At 39.5% G+C, this 18,734-nt stretch overlaps 1 protein-coding gene across 1 annotated transcript in view; it reads left to right on the top strand.

Annotated features, from left to right (window-relative positions):
* Positions 1 to 18,734, top strand: part of LOC121917373 (T-box transcription factor TBX18-like) — a 48,636-nt gene that overhangs the window by 4,739 nt on the left and 25,163 nt on the right. Inside the window, exons 2-4 of the mRNA XM_042443293.1 lie at positions 2,774 to 2,978; positions 6,174 to 6,275; positions 14,023 to 14,194. Coding sequence (XP_042299227.1) covers positions 2,774 to 2,978; positions 6,174 to 6,275; positions 14,023 to 14,194 — 479 coding nt within the window. The remainder of the gene's footprint in view (positions 1 to 2,773; positions 2,979 to 6,173; positions 6,276 to 14,022; positions 14,195 to 18,734) is intronic.

Genomic DNA, 18,734 nt, shown 5'->3' on the forward strand with positions numbered 1-18,734 from the left:
ACACACACACACACACGCTTATACTGAGGGACGTATATTGTATGTATGTATGTATGCCTCTTAGATAGATAGATAGATAGATAGATAGATAGATAGATAGATAGATAGATAGACACACCGCTATAAGATGTCTATATTTATTTATCTCGTAATTATACCCCACATATTTTCCAGACACACACATATAAAATGTCCTTCAAAAGGAGAGCCTGGCAGCTGGATCCTGGAGAGGCTTCCTATCTGAGGTCTGAAAGGAGAAGGGTGACCAGAGGTCCTCGCCTCAGAGGAGGACAAGGCACCCCAAAATGTAGGGCACTGAAAAAAAAAAACCGAGGCCATTCCCAAACCAAAGCCCCAAACACTCATATACTAGAAAGGCAGGTTTCTTTACCCTGCTCCAAATGGAGGCCCTTTTGGAATTCCTCCTGGGCGGAAGGCTTGAAATGGAGGCCACAGTCCGGGGAAAGGAGGACAAGCCTGGTCCCCCTGGAAAGGAGGAACTGAAAAAGAGAAGCTCCTTTCCTGCCTTTTGTGGAGGTTAAAGGCCTTCAATGGTGACCCCTTGGATGAGAAACTCCCCAAAGCCCTCCTCTCCTCAGCCAGCCCCTGGCTTCCTTGGCTTGACTCTCTCCATCTCCATTGCACTTTCCCCTCTTTTCTTGTTGCCCTCCACTTTGTCGTTGTGTTTGTTGTCTGCTTCATTTTTGACCACTTACGGCCGACCCTAAGGGGTTTCTTGGCAAGTTTCTTCAGAAGGGGTTGGTTTGCCTTTCCCCGGGCATTATACAATGGGCCTCCCTATCCACCGAGTCTTGCTTCACTGATTCAAGCATCAAATATTCCCCAGAAAAACGCCCCGCAACCCTTCATTTTGTCATTTTATATAAAGGGACACACCCTTTTACTCTGCCATTGTATTTCATGGGACTTGAGTATCCACGGACTGTGGTATCCACAGGGGGTTCCTGGGTCCCTTCTGGGAGAAACGTGGCATACAAATGAAATCAACAACAACAAGAAAACCCCCAGCAAATAACCAAAGGCCCAGGGTCCTTTCTTCTCATGAGGTGCCCAGATGACCACAACCTCAGTGTAGCCTCTTTGGCTTCTAGGGAGAGTTCTGGCTCAGTTTGCTTTAACATTCATTTACTGGTCTTTTCGGCAGTCCAGGATCTCCATAGGACTTTTCTCCAACACATTTCAGATGAGTTGATTCCCCCCCCCCCCCCCCCTTCTTCACCCCCCCGCCCTCATAGCCATTCCTAGATGGCCAGGGCAAGCCTAAATATGCGACCTTTCACAAAGGAAGAGCTCAGAGGGTGACAGTAGTGCCAGCCCCAAAACTTGGCCTTTCCTCTCTGAGCCTTTGGTCCTCCAGATATTTTGGACTTCAGTTCCCAGAATTCCTGACTACTGCCCAGACTGGCTGGGGTTTCGGGGAGCTGCAGTCCAATGTTATCTTCGGGGACCAAAGTTTTGGAACCACTGCTTGAGGGAACTTTTTGACACTCTCCTCAGCCCTCCTTTTGCTTCAGTCCCCTCCGGTCTAGATGTTATTCTGATCAACACCCGTCCCGCCAAAAACCAATCAATATTTATTTATTAAAGGGTCCCGGGGGAAAGTGCCCAGAGGTCCTCCTTTTGTAGGACCTGTCCTCCATTTCAAGCCTGCTGTCCAGGACGAAGGTCAAAACGTCCTCCATTTTGCGCTTCATCATCCCCCAGAAGCATGGTTTATTTTACATTGCGAATGGATGTTTTGAGCTATAGCTTTTTGTGGGGGTTTTTCGGGCTCTGTGGCCGTGTCCGAGAAGAGTTTCTTCCGGACGTTTCTCCAGCATCTGTGGCTGGCATCTTCAGGGAAATCTTTCACACACAAAAAGCCTATGGACGCCTGCCATGGAAGCCTTCGACTTCACAGGGCTTGCAGCTCTTATTTGGCTGCGTCCTCTATTTGTCCTGAAGGCCTCACGCCACCGAAGTTTCACCTTTTGGCGCCGGTTTAGCTTGTTATCTGGCTCTTTACTCCGCTCTGGGCCCACAACAAACTCCTACTCCCAGAATTCCATAGCAAAGAGCTAAAGCGGTGCCAAACCGAATTATTTCTCCAGTGTGGATGCAGCCTAGAACCATCCATAAGGCACATAACAACAACAAGAAGCCCCCTCTTATTGCGTGGAAGAAGGGTTTTGGGTGGCTTAGTAGTTTAGTGTTTTTCCCGCCTTCCTAAAGTTTGGGGAGGCGGGCGGCAGTCAGGGCGAGCGCTGAGGCATCTGGCTGGTCGGGACTTGGCGCCTTTGGGGAGGTTTATTGGTTGCCTAATAACGCCGCCACTACTCTCCTTCCCTTCCTTCCTTCCTCCCCTCCCTCCTCTCTCCTTCCTTCCTTCCTTCCTTCCTTCCTTCCTTCCTTCCTTCCTCTTTCTTTCCTTCCTTCCTTCCTTTATTCTTTCCCTCTTTCTTTCTGTTTTTCTTTCTTTCTTTCCTTCTTTCCTTCCTTCCTTCCTTCCTCTTTCTTTCTTTCTTTCCTTCCTTCCTTCCTTCTTTCTTTCTTTCTTTCCTTCCTTCCTTCCTCCCTCCCTCTTTCTTTCTTTTCTTCTGTTCTTCCCTCCCTCCCTTCTTTCCTTCTATCTTTCCTCCCTTCTTTCCTTCTCTTTCCTTCCTTCCTTTTTCCTTCCTTCCTTCCTTCCTTCCTTCCTTCCTTCCTCTTTCCTTCCTTCCTTCCTTCCTTCCTTCCTTCCCCTTCCCTTCCTTTCTCTCCCTCCGACCTTCAGGTGGCTGTGAGGAGGAGGCTTTCCTGAGCGCCACCTCTCCCCCGTTGTCTCCCGGAGGCGGAGGGGTTCCGTCCAAGCCCGCTCCCTCCCGGCCGGCGTCTCCCCTCCTGGCTCCGCCGGTGCCCCGCGTGGACCTCCAAGGCGCCGAACTCTGGAAGCGCTTCCACGAAATCGGCACCGAGATGATCATCACCAAAGCGGGAAGGTAACTGCCCCAAAGGAGCCCCGAGTCACGGCTCAGCATCCGCATTGCAGAAATAACGTAGTTTGGCACTGCTTTAAAGTGCAGAGCTGCTCCAGAGCTGCCACAACAAACTACCCTTCCCAGAATTCCATAGCACTTTAAAGCAGTGCCAAACTCCGTTATTTCTGCAATGCCGACACATCCTTCTTTCCCCCTTTGCCTATCAAATCTCATCGTTTCAAAGGTGTTCCGCTGCCCCGTCAAATGTCAAGTTCTGGTCTTCCAGGTGTTTTGGACTTCACCTCCCAGGATTTCCGACCGTGGGCCAAACTGGCTGGGGCTTCTGGGAGCTGAAGTCCAGAACACCTGGAGGAGGACCTAAAGTTCGGGAAACACATCTAGACAGTAGCTTGCACGCATTTTGCCCCCCGGAATTTGGTGAAATGAGGAGTTCAGCTCCAGTCGCTCCCCTTCCGACGGAGGAAGCGATGCTAAATGGACCTCATTCATCATCGCCCAGGGGCTTTTAATTAATGTAATTGCCAGCTTTTGGCCGTTCTCTTTTTTTAATCATTTGGAAATGTCATTTACTTAATGAAGTATACTTTCAAAGGCGTTGGGAACAAATGCATTCCTGAAAGTGGAATTGTGTGGCATTTGTCCCATGAGTTTTTCTTTTACTCCAGGAATAGTGCACCAAGGTCCAAAAACACACTGCAGAAGTAACCCACTTTGAGACCGCTTTAACTGCCCTGGCTCAATGCTAGGCAATCCTGGGAGCTGTAGTTTTGCGAGATTTATTCCTCTCTGTCAGAGAGAGCTCTGGTGCCACAAGAAGCTACAATTCCCAGGATTCCCTAGCACTCAGCCACAACAGTTAAAGCGGTCTCAAACCGGATTATTTCTGCAGTGTGTTTTGGACCCAAGTTTAGATATGCTGGTTTTAAACTAGACAACACTGATTTCGCTGATGATTCCAAGAAAGTCCATTTCTCTTTCCAATCCAGTGTGTTTAAGCTGCAATCTGATCTACTTAGTTCGTTTAAGATGAAAGTGATCAAACTATCTAAGGAATTAACATTAAGTATAATATGGGACATATATATATATATTGATGATATATATTATATTGATTCTGATTTGTCCTTCCATTTTGCTTCTGAGATTTTTGTATCACATTCTCTCATAGTATAGTTTCCTCAGCCATTTTAATTACGGACAAGTTGCCAAAGCTGGCTATTTAAATGACCTGTAATTTCTAGTAAATATTTAAAGAAGATGGTTAAAGTCCCAAATCCACAAGTATGTCACGCCGATTTCAACAGATTGATTTATAAAGCTGGGTAGGCTGCAAAAAAATTAAAATAAAATAAAACTGAAGATGATATGGAAATATGTGAAATTCTAGGCTTCCTGTTCATTATGTCAAGGGATATAAATGGTACTTTCTTCTAAAGAGAACCTTTTTCCTTCCCTTCCTCTGAAGGATACACATGGTCAAAACCTGCATAGTATAAAAGTATCTGAACTTATTAGAAATTACAGAAACAGATTTTATTGAATCCATATGCTACCTTCTACATTTTCAGAGGGGCTTTATTAATGATTGAAGTGCAGTCTTAAACAGCACAAGGCAACATTTGTCTTGAAAGTTGTCCTGTCAAACATTTTCTCTCTTTTTTAAATCTTACAGGTGCATTGAAATAACAGCAAGAACTAGTTAGCCGCAGCCAGTTTTAACCTCTTCTTTAGTTAGTAATGATGCCAATAATTCCCTTTCTTTCTAAGTCTGATATTGCAAGCAAGGAGTGACATAAAAAATATCTAAGAAAATAGATTTCCATGTTCCCTTTACCATGTCTTTTGTATAAATCTCTTGAAAGGAGACAAGAGATAGAGATTGTACATGCTAATTTGAAAATAAACTAGATCTCCTTTGGTTAGGCCCTAGCAAGAATTGCCTGGGAGTCCATTTGCATTAATACAGCTCTGAATTTGTTTCCTCCTCATAATAAAATGTGATAAGAACTATAAATGAAGGGGATTTTTCTGTATGAAGTTCCAACTAGAGTAGTCCCATTAAATCCATAGGGACTTGGTAAGTCAGCACTTCTAATTAACAATTTGTAAGTCGCTCTGATAGCCTTTTGGCTAAAGAGCGGGTATAAATAAACAAATACATATTATTAAATATTATTCTGTAAGTTCCACTGATTAATTTATGACTAAGAACTAAATGTAGGCCCATGGCTTTTGGTTGTAAAGCAACACTTTGAGCTGAGCCCACTTGAAGAGAATCTGGTCTATATTCTTTAACTCCACTTTTGTGTGTCCTGAACAGGAGGCCTTGTCACTTGCTTAACAATAGTTTATTTAAAAAGGTTGCAGGCCTTTACATACATAACGGGATTTACTCATGAGCAAACATTTCTAGAATTGCACATTATGTTGCTAATTTTGCCTATTGTTTTAAGAGTATAAGATGTGACTTTTATTTACCGCCCCATACTAAAACTACAGTACATTTATGCAGAAATAAATTCCTTTTGTTTTCATATGCTTTGCTTCTAAATATGCAGCCTAGAATTGTCATCTTCATGGGGAATTCTTTAATATATATGGGAGGGAAGGAGGAAGAGGGTGGGAGAGCGAGAGAGCAAGAGAAAGTGCATTGTAAGCAGTGCAACCATCTCTTGATTCAGACTGGCAACTCAGGAGACTGTTTTGCTGCCTTTGAGGGGACTTCCTTTGGAGGAAATGTGTTTGGATCAAAGTGCCAGTATCCGAAAATCCTTGTTCTTTGTGACTGACATATGTGGCTGTCTAAAGACTTTAGAATGCATTTAAACCTGTTAAAGTATCAAAATGAATATGGTTTCTTGACAGACATCTGTATTGGAATTATGTGGAAAAGTTTGTACTTCGGAGGACTTTCCAAAAATATACAAAACATTTAGCAAAGAAAAGGTCTACAAAATGAAAGGAGTAATAAAGCGCGTGTAAAATCTGGATATACAGAATAGTATTGTTTTGTGAATAGTGTTTTGTGAGCTACCTAAATAGATCTAAAAAGAAAAAAAACACATCTTAGAGATAATTTTAAGCAAAGAAAGGGTCGAGTGTGATTCCAGAAATGTGTCCCACTTCTGTATTCAAGCCTGTTGTTATTATTATTGTTGTTATTATTATTTATTAAATGCTCTTTTTTGTGTTCAGACGGATGTTTCCTGCAATGAGAGTGAAAATTTCAGGCTTGGACCCTCATCAGCAATATTACATTGCCATGGATATCGTCCCGGTGGACAACAAAAGATACAGGTATAGTATCTAAACTATATAAAATTTATAATGGAGGAAAAATTGTCTAGTTTGGAAATTAACAGAAGGTTGTGCTTAACTCCCTTCTAGATTCCTATCTTCATCCCACTGTTTTAAAAAGTAAGTGCTTTATGCCAAGCACATGAGAGTATTAAAAGACCCCAAACTCTGTTTTATACATTTGGCTCATATAACCGAACACATTCTACGATACTGAAATTATTCTGCGCCCCCATCACATAAGCAGCATATTTTTGAAACCAGTAAGATAAGTTTGGACTCTTTGTGGCCTATACTGTGTTAGCTGGTATTTCCAAGGTTAAAGGACAGCACTGTGAGTGAATATTGTGCCTATTCTGTAGATGCTCCATGAGTGAATATTGTCCCTGTTCCATCAGGTCTTTGCATATGACTGTTATACATGAATAAATAAATATAAAAATACAATTTCCATGCTGAAGTATAACTCCATCCAACAGTCTTGAATTATTTCAAGATGGGTCTGTTATTGCATAGGTTTTGCTCCAGGAGAGATATGCTTTGGTGCCATACAAGAGATGGGTATAATAGAAACACAGCTGTTCCACTGATCAAGAATCCTGGAAGATATGACAGTGGGAGTTGGCCAGGCTATTACAGTGAAAGGAGTGTATTTGCTGTCCTTCCCCTTATATTGAGACCCTCTATCTACCAATGGGACTCTGAGTTTCCTTGGTTGGTGGGAGTCACAATAAGTTTAAGATTCTGATTTTGAATGGCAGGTCACTTAATGTAAGAGGAACAGCCAATTGTGATTTGATCGTCTATCAGAAAGCCATCCTGTATTTTAGAGACTTGATAGGATGAAGCCCTTGGACTGAGTGTCTCTCAGTGTTATCTTCTTGAGTTCTCTGTGTATCACTAGCACTTAAGTCTTCAAAGAAGGAGGTGAAATGGGGTTGCTATGTACCCCATCTAGTAGCACTGATATCCAGTTTTGAGTGTGTCTTCCTTAATTAGGTGCCTGAGAAAATACAGAGTTTGTTGATATCCATCGTTCTTCCTTCCTAAACTAGTTGAATGGTCTTGACTGTGATACTGGGGTTTTCCAAAGTTGTGTTACTGGGAGACTTGGAACTCTTCACTACGTGGCCAGAGCTTAGGTTTTCACAGCTTCATTTGCAAGACATTTTTGGCCCAAGGGAGCATGCTGTTTTTTTGTTTTTGTTTTTGTTTTGGTAATGGATGAGATGATGGTGATCTGGAATTTTCAGCAATTTTGCTGTCATTGATTTATGGAATGAGAAGTGGCGTAGGGTCACTCTCAAGTGTCCTCCCTTAGTTCATAGATCCAAATGAGTTCTCTGGCTTTCTAGGGGCCTTCAGGTGATGAATGAATGGGATGACAGATAAAGCAATTATGGCAGAACACTCAGGACAAGGCTGCCAAGTGTGAACTAGAACCCCCTTTAAGAGCCTGCTCCATGGTAGTGTTGATAACAGAAAAGTTGATTTTCAGCTATTGTTATTGTACAGAGTGTTTGGTCATGGGCCTGTTACATCTGTGTCCACAGACTGAGTAATGAGGACTTCTTGAGAGCTTGTTGAGATCAGCTTGTTTGCAAGACTGTTTGCAGATAAAGCCACACTCATATCTAGTCTGACTAGGATACCATATCATACTCATTAGTAGTTTTGGTACCTTCTGTACTGGTTTATACAGTTGTGAGTGAAACTTCTCAAATTATAGAGCCCAAGGAGGTGGACAGAATTCATAGAATCATAGAATCATAGAATCATAGAGTTGGAAGAGACCACAAGGGCCATCCAGTCCAACCCCCTGCCATGCAGAAAATCCAGATCAAAGCATCGCCGACAGATGGCCATCCAGCCTCCGTTTGAAGACCTCCAAGGAGGGAGACTCCACTACACTCCGAGGAAGTGTGTTCCACTGTCGAACAGCCCTTACTGTCAGGAAGTTCCTCCTAATGTTGAGGTGGAATCTCTTTTCCTGCAGCTTACATCCATTGCTCCGGGTCCTAGTCTCTGGAGCAGCAGAAAACAAGCTTGCTCCCTCCTCAATATGACATCCCTTCAAGTATTTAAATAGGGCTATCATATCACCTCTTAACCTTCTCTTCTCCAGGCTAAACATACCCAGCTCCCTGAGTCGTTCCTCATAGGGCATGGTTTCCAGACCTTTCACCATTTTAGTCGCCCTACTTTGGACACGCTCCAGTTTCTCAATGTCCTTTTTGAATTGTGGCACCCAGAACTGGACACAATATTCCAGGTGGGGCCTGACCAAAGCAGAATACAGTGGCACTATTACTTCCCTGGATCTAGATACGATACTTCTATTGATGCAGCCTAAAATCGCATTGGAGAAGTAAAACCATTGACTGACTCTTATTCTTAAGGGCACCATTAGGGCAGGTGAGGTCGTACCAGGTGGATACCACTGCTCCCAAAACATCTGCCTTTTGGCAGAAATGACTGCGGTGTTTGCCTGCATCTCTTTAAAATGCTGGAGCTCAGTGGAAGAGATGCTGCAATTGGGGCAAGGCTCAGTAGGAGGAGAAAGTAAAGCCTCCAAATTTTTAAATTAAAAAAATGTTATTTTTTTTAAAAAAAAAATCACAATTTTAACATATTCTTTAAAAAAAATCACATCTTGTCAATTTTTTTTACTTTAACCATGTGAAACTATGTACGTGTAAATACATTTAGGCTGCACATGTGATATTGTAATTTAAAGGTATAATTTTAATTGCTAGTTGTTTATGTCACAACTATTTCCATTACATTCAGTGATACATGGGAATTACAATTTATGAGTAACATTAGTACAAAAAACATTACTAAGGATTCTATGTGCTGTGGTATGGGAGGAGGCGACACCATTAATTACTGCAATGGGTGATGCCAGCCATAGTGACACCACTGCTTATCCTTCCTGACTCAGAAAATCTAGCAGAGGGAGTCTGGCTGAGTTGGTGAGAAAAATGGTTAATGCCTCTGTACCAGAGGGATGGCTCTACCAGATCCTAAAAAGGGATCACAGTGTCATTGTTCTTTTTTAAAATGCTCTCTCTGCATGAATCTACTATGCTCAAAAATTTTGAGCAGCCTCCAACACTCTGTTCGTAAGCAAGGTGCCTAAGTGCGTGTGATGGCTTCTTAACAACAGTTTATTATGGATGATACAAACCTCTAGACCAATCTGTATCTGTTTTCAGGTCTGGTTACATGAAGGAAACTGCTCAAGTCACCTCTGTAGTTGACCTTCACTGGAAGCTGGACATGGAACAATGTATCTCATTTGGTTTTGTTGGAGTTCTTACCAGCTTTCTGTACTGTTAATCTGGAGTACCTGGCTGCAATGGTATTAGGTGGCACTCTTTTTGCTGTGTTTCTTGTACAGTACTTTTAAGAGTCTTGATTCTAGAAAGTGGTGCTTGGAGACCAAAATTGAACATCTTGGCCATTGGCATATGGTATCTCTCAGGCCTGTACTTTGTTCTTTTGCTTGTTTATCATCTATACGAGGGCTGAGAAACCTGTGGCTGTGCAGATAGTTTTGGATTTATGAATCTATTCCCATTAGTGCTAGCCATTCTGGCCAGTGAGGCAGTATTTCATCAACACATGGAATGTATGATCTACGTGAATTTTCTGGTGAAGATGGTTTGTGGGTCTGGAGTTTGGTGTCATTGATTTCTAACTCTCCTTTCCATAAAAGTACAAGGAAACTGTCTTGTATTAATATTGAACTGTTTGATGGTGAATGAATTGATCTTTCATACAGATAAGACAAATAGCAGGCCAAGTTAGGGATTTGGCCCTTTTGAAGATAGGATATGGTCTCCCTGAAAAATCAGTTTGATGGTTTGGGAAGTATTCAGGATAACTAGGATTTACGCTTGCAGCTGGATGCCAGGGTTTCAGTGGAAGCCAGGAGCCCTTTCTGCTCAGGTCATGGTGGCACAAATGTTACTTTCACTTTGCCTGGATTGTTTGAACATGCTATAGGAGGAGATGCATTTGAAAGCTGTTCAGAAACTCCAGCTGGTTCAGAATGTTATAGCCAGGCTATTGACCTGGGAGCGTGTAAATATAACTGTTACACTAATTGGATTTCTGGGCACAGTGCAAAGTGCTAGACATGACCATAAAACCATAAACAATTTAGGTTGAGAACCTGCTCAGATATTGATTATTTTATAAGAAGACCTTCACTCTTTGTTATCAGCATCTAATGTGGATTGAACAGGAATTTGAGAAAGGGACGTATCAGACCTTGGAACTCTCTACCTCAGTTATGGTTCCCCTCCCACCTGCAAAAGCCTTTCCATTGAAAACAGACTTTTGGCATTTAGAGCCCACCTGCCTTCTCTGTTCATCTATAGTTTGACCTGGATTTTAATCTGTGATATTTTAACTAACTGGTAATTTTGTATTTTGTATGGTGTTGTTTTGATTTTTATCTCAATTCATATTTGTTATGTTGTTCTTCATCTGTGGGTTTTATTTGTTGCTAACCCATGTGGGCTTATTTTTATGGGAAGGTGAGATATAAATGTTAGTGAAATAAATATATTTACAACTATATAATAACTCTTTGGATGGCTTTGTTTAGTTATTTATTGGTATTTTTCTCTACCCAGTTGCTTTCAATAACTGACCAGCAGTCATCAGAAACCACTTTTTAAACATTTTAGCATAAGGTATTGATCATATAGAATTTGGCCAGAGCTATATGCATTCTAAGTAAGTATTCCCACAAGAACTCCTGGCATGAATTTGTAGAACAGGAACACAGTGTCTGCTCTCAGCAATTTAAGACCTCACAAATCTCTTTTCCCAAGTATATTTACTGTGGTGTTAAAGAAGGCATGGGCGAACAGTTCTGTGGGAGAAGACCTGTATTCATATATATTAGGAGTCTCATTAAAATCAGCATCAGAACAATTTTGTAATACCTGGACTTTCATTTTTAAAAAAAATGAGCCACAAACTATATGGAAGATAGTTTCCTTATGCTTATCCTCCCATTTCCAGTCTTGTTTGTATACAGAAACCCAGTCATGCAATTCATATAACCTGAACCTTACATCTGCTGGATCAGAGTGCAGGCAAACTAATTAAAAAGCTATTGCTTTGAGTCCAAATGGGAACTGGATAACAGTTCCCTGCATTTAAGAATGGAGCCTTAAATAGATATCCTAGGGATATCCTAGGGAATATGTAGAATGCCTGAGGTAACATGTTTGGGAGTGTTCTGCCCATCATGAACAGACATATGTTCTGTAGTAAATGCCATATTTTTGAATTTAACAATGATATATTTCTTTAACACTAATCTTAATTTTGAAATGATGTAAGATTTTTTACCCAGTTCATTGGCTTCAGTGAATTATATGTTCATAATTCATGCACATAACTTTTGTCATACATCTCAGCCATTCTATATGTATGGATATCAAACAGTTCATTAATTTCCTTCTGCCAATTGATTCTCACTCCTTCAGCTGTGGCACAAAGCTTTCTAAATATTGAAAGTAATCCTTTAAGTCCTTTTGAAATGAATATGACTTGCATAAGATGTGTGCTTTGCATTTTATGTTCATTGATTGGATCATGATTTCCATGAATGTAATTCTATTCACGGGATTCTCCTGCAATAGTTGCTGTGGAAAAAACAATTCCATACTGATTTAAGATTCTCATTGAAATTTTGGAATTTGCACTTAGGGTTCATTGTGGGACAAAGTTATCTTGCTTTAGAAATGTACACATTTGTGAAACTCGTGGTACGTTTTGTGCTCACAAAATTATGCAGGTGTTTTAAAGATGTCAACAGCTGAAAAGTGAACAGTTGAAAAATCTGTGTAAATAAATATATACATTATAAAAATGCTTACATTAAATGTGTACAAATTTTCATGAAGGAACAAATAAAAAAATTGCAACTGATGCGAACAAAGGTTAGGATGGTAATGCCAGAGAAACTAAACAAAATGGAGAAGGTTTTTCCGCCATGTCCCTTTCCGGCAATAGAAGGAAGAAGAAGTTTGTGCCTCCAAGAAATCTATTCAGGGGTGTTGCAGGACCCTCCAGAACAGCTGCCCATGTTAGAGAGGATACGCTATAGAGGGAAGGGAAAAATAATTGAAAACTGCCTTGCCTTTCCCCTCAGCCAGAACCTCTCCTTTGAATGGAAGGAGCCTTTCTGCTGTGAAAATAACTTTCCAATTGCAATCAGAGGCGCTCTTACCTAAAGCTGCATCCACACTGCAGAAATAATCCAGCTTGACATAACTTTAACTACCATGGTTCAATGCTATGGAATTCTGGGAACTGCAGTTTTGTGAGACATTCAGCCTTCATTATCCAAGAACTCTGGTGGCCCACCAAACTACAAATCTCAGGATTTCATAGCATTGAGCCCCAGCAATTACAGCAGTATCAAACTGGATTATTTCTGCTGTGCGGGTGCAGCCTTAGCTCCACTGAATTACTTCTGAAGAGGCATGCAAAGATTGCATTGCTAGTTTCTGAGCCAAGGAAGCCTGTTTTCCTTGAGGACAAAGCTTTTCTTGATTCAGATAATAACATTTGGTATAATTTAATCTTACAGTTATCCAAAAGAGATTTGAAATAAATACTTAAACCATAGCACAATAATTAAATGCAGTTTGCAAAGAGAAAAATGATAAATGACTCATTCAACATTAAAACATGGTTAGATTCAAATAGATTAGATTTTAATTATCCATGAGATAGGTCTCCCCGTTCCATAAATTTAGATGCATACATGGACCTCCACTGCCTCAGTGGTTTCACCATTGACTGAAGTGAAGTAGGAAGTTCCATTTTACATCCCTTTTTTGCACAGGTACATATACAGGGCTTGGGTCTGAGGCATACATATTTTTATAGCACATCATTTATTTTGTTTTGCTTCTGTGTCATCTTACAAGAAAACAAGCTTATTTTCAATGCAAATGCTTATGGCACTGATGGCTATTCAGCTCCTTACAGAACTCAGGCTAATCTTAACTCCAGGAAAAAAAATACAAATCCCAGAATTAAGCACTGAACCTTAGATGTTAAAGCAGTGTTAAACTGTGTTATTTCTACAGTGCAGATTCAGCTTAACTTATCTGAAATTATATAACAAAAAAAACTTGACAGCAATTTTAAGACTGTTTTTCTCACTCTTGCACAGTTTTTGTGATGTATAAATATATTTCCTAAATATATCCATTAGCTCAGTTTTTCATAGAATGTTTTGAACAGAAAATGGGTTGATCTATAGTATTTACAGGAGGAAAATTGTGAGATAAATCTGAATTGCACTGAAATTTTAATAAGTGCCCTTTGAAAAAGCATCATCATAGAATTTAGTTTTCTATTCAAATAGTTTCTTGGTGATTTTAAACATTCCATTATATATTTTTTTATTTTCTTTGAATATTTAATCTAACATTTTGAAGTCCATTTCCCAATATATGTTTCAGTTTCAGGAAACAGTGGGCTAGGGCAACTAAAAAATAGTTTGTGCCAAACTATTTGTTTGAAACTATGATTTTCTCTTTAAACAGGGAAGTAACATTGCCAAGAAGGGACTGACTCTTTCTTACTTTGGGGAATATGTGCTTTTATATAAATTGCATAATCCATTTTTGTTTTGCTACAGTTACTAAGCAATACCAATACATTATTTCTAACATGAATCTCATATCTCTTGGGTTTCCTCCTATAGGTATGTCTATCATAGTTCCAAATGGATGGTAGCTGGCAATGCTGACTCGCCTGTGCCTCCCCGGGTATATATTCACCCAGATTCACCCGCCTCTGGAGAGACTTGGATGAGGCAAGTCATTAGCTTTGACAAACTGAAACTTACAAACAATGAACTGGATGACCAGGGCCATGTGAGTATCTTGTTTAATACAGTATTAATGTAATGCACACTTTAAAAAAAGATGCATAACCTCACATTAACAAAAATTAATTGATATTGCAAAACACATGTTGGATTAGACATAGCAATAATTTTATATTTTGCCCTAGAAATTAATTTGTAATAGGGTGTTGTTTTATTTCCCCTAATTAATTGGGACTTCAGAGATAAGCAGAATAAAGCAGGTCCAAGCTGAGCTCAGGAAAGGAAGAGGAACTAGAGATCATATTGCAAACATACATTGGATAATGGAGCGAACCAAAGAAACTCAGAACAAAAACAGCCTGTGCTTTATAGATTCTAGCAAAGCCTTTGATCGTTTAGAGATCATGAAAAGTTATGGATTACTCTTTTTAAAATGGTTGTGCCACAACATCTGATTGCCCTTTTGTGCAACCTGTACTCAGGACAAGAAGCTACTGTCAGGACAGAATACAGAGAAATGGAATGGTTCCCATTTGACAAAGAGGTCAGGCAAGGTTGTGTTTTATCACCGCATCTGTATAACCAGAACCCTGAATTCAAAGCTATAGTCATGTTAGTCTGCAAAATCAGTATGTAGAGAGATCTTGTAGCACCTTCGAGGCTTAACTCTACAAAAGCTCAAGCTGCCAACTTTAGTTAGTCTCAAAGGTGCTACAAGATCTTAGAACCCTGAATGTATCATACTAAAAGCAGTAGGAAAAGTGGAAGAGTGCATTGCAGATGGATAGACTCAATCAAGGAAGCCATGGCCCTGCGTCTGCAAGACCTCAGCTGGGCTGTTGAGGAGAGGGTGACTTGGAGGTCTCTCATTCATAGGGTCACCATAAGTTGCAGTCTACTTGATGACAGTTAACAACAAGCAAGACAGTTAACTAAACTGAAAGTGTAAAGGACTACATGCATATTTTTGATTGCATAGCTTTCAGTTTTTCTCCCCCAAATACAGGAACTTTACCTGAATATGAGAAACTTAACTAACGATTTTGTAAAATAATTTGTGCAAAAGCCCCATGAGGTGTTAATAACAGTACTGAAAAAGAACAACATAAGAGCAGTGTTTGCCCTGATAATGATTTATTACGTAGCTTGTGGAGCAAACCTTTCCACAGCTGAAGCTCATTACTTCTGCAAAACTGGCAGGGAATTTTGTGGTTTAAATATTCTGTTTGCAAGTTCTGAATTGTTTAGCTATGACACCACCTCACGTGACAAAATATGCTGCACTAGTATTTCCTGTTCTTTGAGAGAGAGAGAGAGAGAGAGAGAGAGTAAACAACCCAATAGCTTTCAAAATCTGTAGTCTTTATTTATATTTTACACCTTACTAAATAATTACATAAAAATGTTTTTATAAGATGGGGCTTCTTGATTATATATTTTGAAAAGTCAGTAATAAATCAATGCATTAACTTTTTTTAAAAAAATCAACAGCACTATATTGTCTGTCTGAGATATGTGAGGGATGCCTCAGTATTCTTACAGGCACAAGTATTCTTTTGCAAATGTTTTCCTTGTGGGTTTAAGAGGCAGCATCTCATCTACGTGGAATACTCGGGCCGTTGAGCCACACTAGAAGGAGCTATTAATGAGTAGTGTATACTGCTGTATAGAGGGAGAATACAGTTTCTTCTCATTACATATGTTGTTTGTGTGTGTTGTTAGCGGTAGGGAGTTTCTCATACAGACTGAAACCAGGCTCCCTTGAGTACCAGGGAGGGGTGACACTCTGATGCAATTTGTCAGCTGCCATTATTTATGGCTGCTGGAGCTAGTTAGACCTTTATTTAGTAAGATCAATATGGATTTTCTACACCTACCATGTTCACAATCTGTCTTGTTCTGGATTGTTTCTACCACCCATTATTAACAATTCATAAATATGTGTAACTTTACCAGTTTAGGTAAGATAAATAAAATCTGGCTTACTGATCTGTAAAAGTCAACATAATATTTTAGATGAGACATAGCATCTTTGTGGATGTGCCTTCAAGTAATCTGTTGACTTATGGTGACCCCATGAATTTCATAGGGTTTTCTTAGCCAAGGAATATGCAGACGTGGTTTGGTCAGTTCCTTCCCCTGAAATATAGCCTACAGCACCTGCTATTCATGGGTGATCTCCCATCCAAGTACTAACAAGGGCTGACCCTGCTTAGCAGTTTCCAAAATCAGACCAGATTGGATGTCGTTAGGAACACGACACTTAAAACCAGAGCATGCAGCTCTGGTTAGAATTTAGCTTGTTATACAATTTGGCTCTGGCTCTCTGGGGCTTGATTCGGTAAATCTCTGCTGAATCCAGTGGGCCAAATAAAGTAGAAGTAAAGAAAAAAAATATAGAAATAAATTATATGCATAGTACCAGTATGATGAGATGTTAAATATTTACAGTATTGTTCAAACTTGTGGAACCTGTGCTCTAATATACAGTAATTGTTTCAAATGAAAATGGCTGTGATAAGCATTTGAGAAATTGTGCTGGAACTGAGCTTTCTTCAGGCAAGATTCTAGCGTATGGAATGGACCATGGTTGAGTAGATTACTTATAAACATTATTTTTCACTATGCAATACAGGTAGTCCAGCCTTTCTGCAGTCTACAAACATATTCTCAGGATGGGTAGAGGACAAGTTTCCACGTTGTATAATCACAAGGTTTAACTTATTTCCCCTGTGAATTGAAAACTACATAACTCTTGCCATAAAGCTATTATTCATTGTGTGGAATGCTTTGGAATTGAGCACTCCACTTTAATGAGTACTTCAGTTTGGAGGAGAACCAAGTAGTTTTCTCCTAGAACAATTCAAAAATACACATTGAACTGATTCAGACTTAAAATGTGCCTTGAAAATTGGAATATAGGTTTTGGAGACAAAAGATTGTATAAGAAATTCATCTTTCTAAAATTGGAGAGATTGCAAAGAATGTTCTTTATTGTTACCAGAAATATAAAGCAGAGAAATGATGGTTCCACAGTATATATTTTTATTCTTTGGCCATTATGACAGAATGAAAAAGTATTTTGTGATCGCTGAATTATTACACATGTAGAATCAATCACGGGGTCAAATGTTTCTTATACAAATGGAGAGATGAATGTTAAAAGTAGTGCTATATGAGGGAGTATTCAAACTGTTTTATAATTATGAAGTACAGCATTAATTTTATAGTATGTAAAGCCTTAATAATTCTTAACATAATGCATATTTTCAATCAAATCAGTAAGAATTAAGAGTGTGCAAGCAGTGCTCATTTGGCTGAAGGAAAGAATGCCACCCTCTTTATCACCATCTGTTGGCTCCTTCACTCCTCTACCATCCTCAGTACCATATCACACATTATTTATTTATTGTAACAGGTTACCCAATCAGCCAGTGAGAAAGAGGGTTGAAAGCCCAGTTTTAAAAATGTAGATTCTGTTCCAGTCATCAAAGGTTAATTATGATTCTTCATGTGTTCAGGAATACTTTTTTGTTTTTCTCATGTATGTATGTATGTATGTATAGTAATTTGGACCTCATATTGTTTATGGAAAGCAATCACCTGTTGATGGTCATTCAGGAAAACTGGTAGTAAGTCTATAGAAACAATAATAATTTCCCATTTAAAAAAGCAGTTTGCAGTGTGTTGTGAATGAGCCTCTGGAAAAAGTAAACTGGAGTTATTTTTTGTTTGTTTATAGAGTGCAAAACACACAGAAGCACTGGATTGGGGCCAGTGTGTCCAGGATTGTAATTTCTTCTTTTTTTAGTGCCATTTGCAACAAACCAAAGCAAAAAGATCAGAGATGCAAGAAATGTTATTTAAAGGTTTAATTCAGTGGAACATTTTCTGGCATCTTTCTCTGTATTAGGGTGCAGACATTGGGAAACTACATTCTGGGGGAAGATTATCTAAGCATGATTTCTGATGAGCATCTGATGTAATTGTCAAAGTATGACTTCAGTCTAGTGAAAGTTCAAGTATCCAGAAAGCTGCTTATCCAAAACAGTGTTATGTCCCCCAGTGTGAAGTGAATTCATATAAAAGCATTCCAGCTAGCCAAGACTTTATATTGTTCAAATATAAAGCTCATCCTTTTATTTGGACAATTAGTTTTATGGTATTTGGCATACTGTTTGATGCCAAAAAAAGGGAGGGTGGAGAAAGGATGACATGCAATGTTGAATTTAATATTCTGTGGCCAATAATGAAACAGGAAATTAAAAAATTTCCTCCCTTTAATTACATTTTCAATCGGCTAGTGGCCATGAAACCTTCTTTTATATATCTTCATAGTCTTCCAAAAGCAATAGTTACATTTTGATTTTGAGCTATTAAAAGCAAATTCATATGTAATGTAAAAATGAATGTGAAAATTTATCCAGGAATACTTGAAAATCATGATTAATGCAGCATTATAAAAATATTTATATGCATGCTTCACAGGTTTCCACAGTTTCAGTTTTAAAGCGGAGAAGCGAGAGGAGACATCAGAGATCCATTGGGAATGTTTCCTCCTCTTTAGGTTAAATAAAAGCACTGCT

This window comes from Sceloporus undulatus, unplaced genomic scaffold (assembly GCF_019175285.1).
Source record: "Sceloporus undulatus isolate JIND9_A2432 ecotype Alabama unplaced genomic scaffold, SceUnd_v1.1 scaffold_16, whole genome shotgun sequence".
Classification (NCBI taxonomy): domain Eukaryota; kingdom Metazoa; phylum Chordata; class Lepidosauria; order Squamata; family Phrynosomatidae; genus Sceloporus; species Sceloporus undulatus.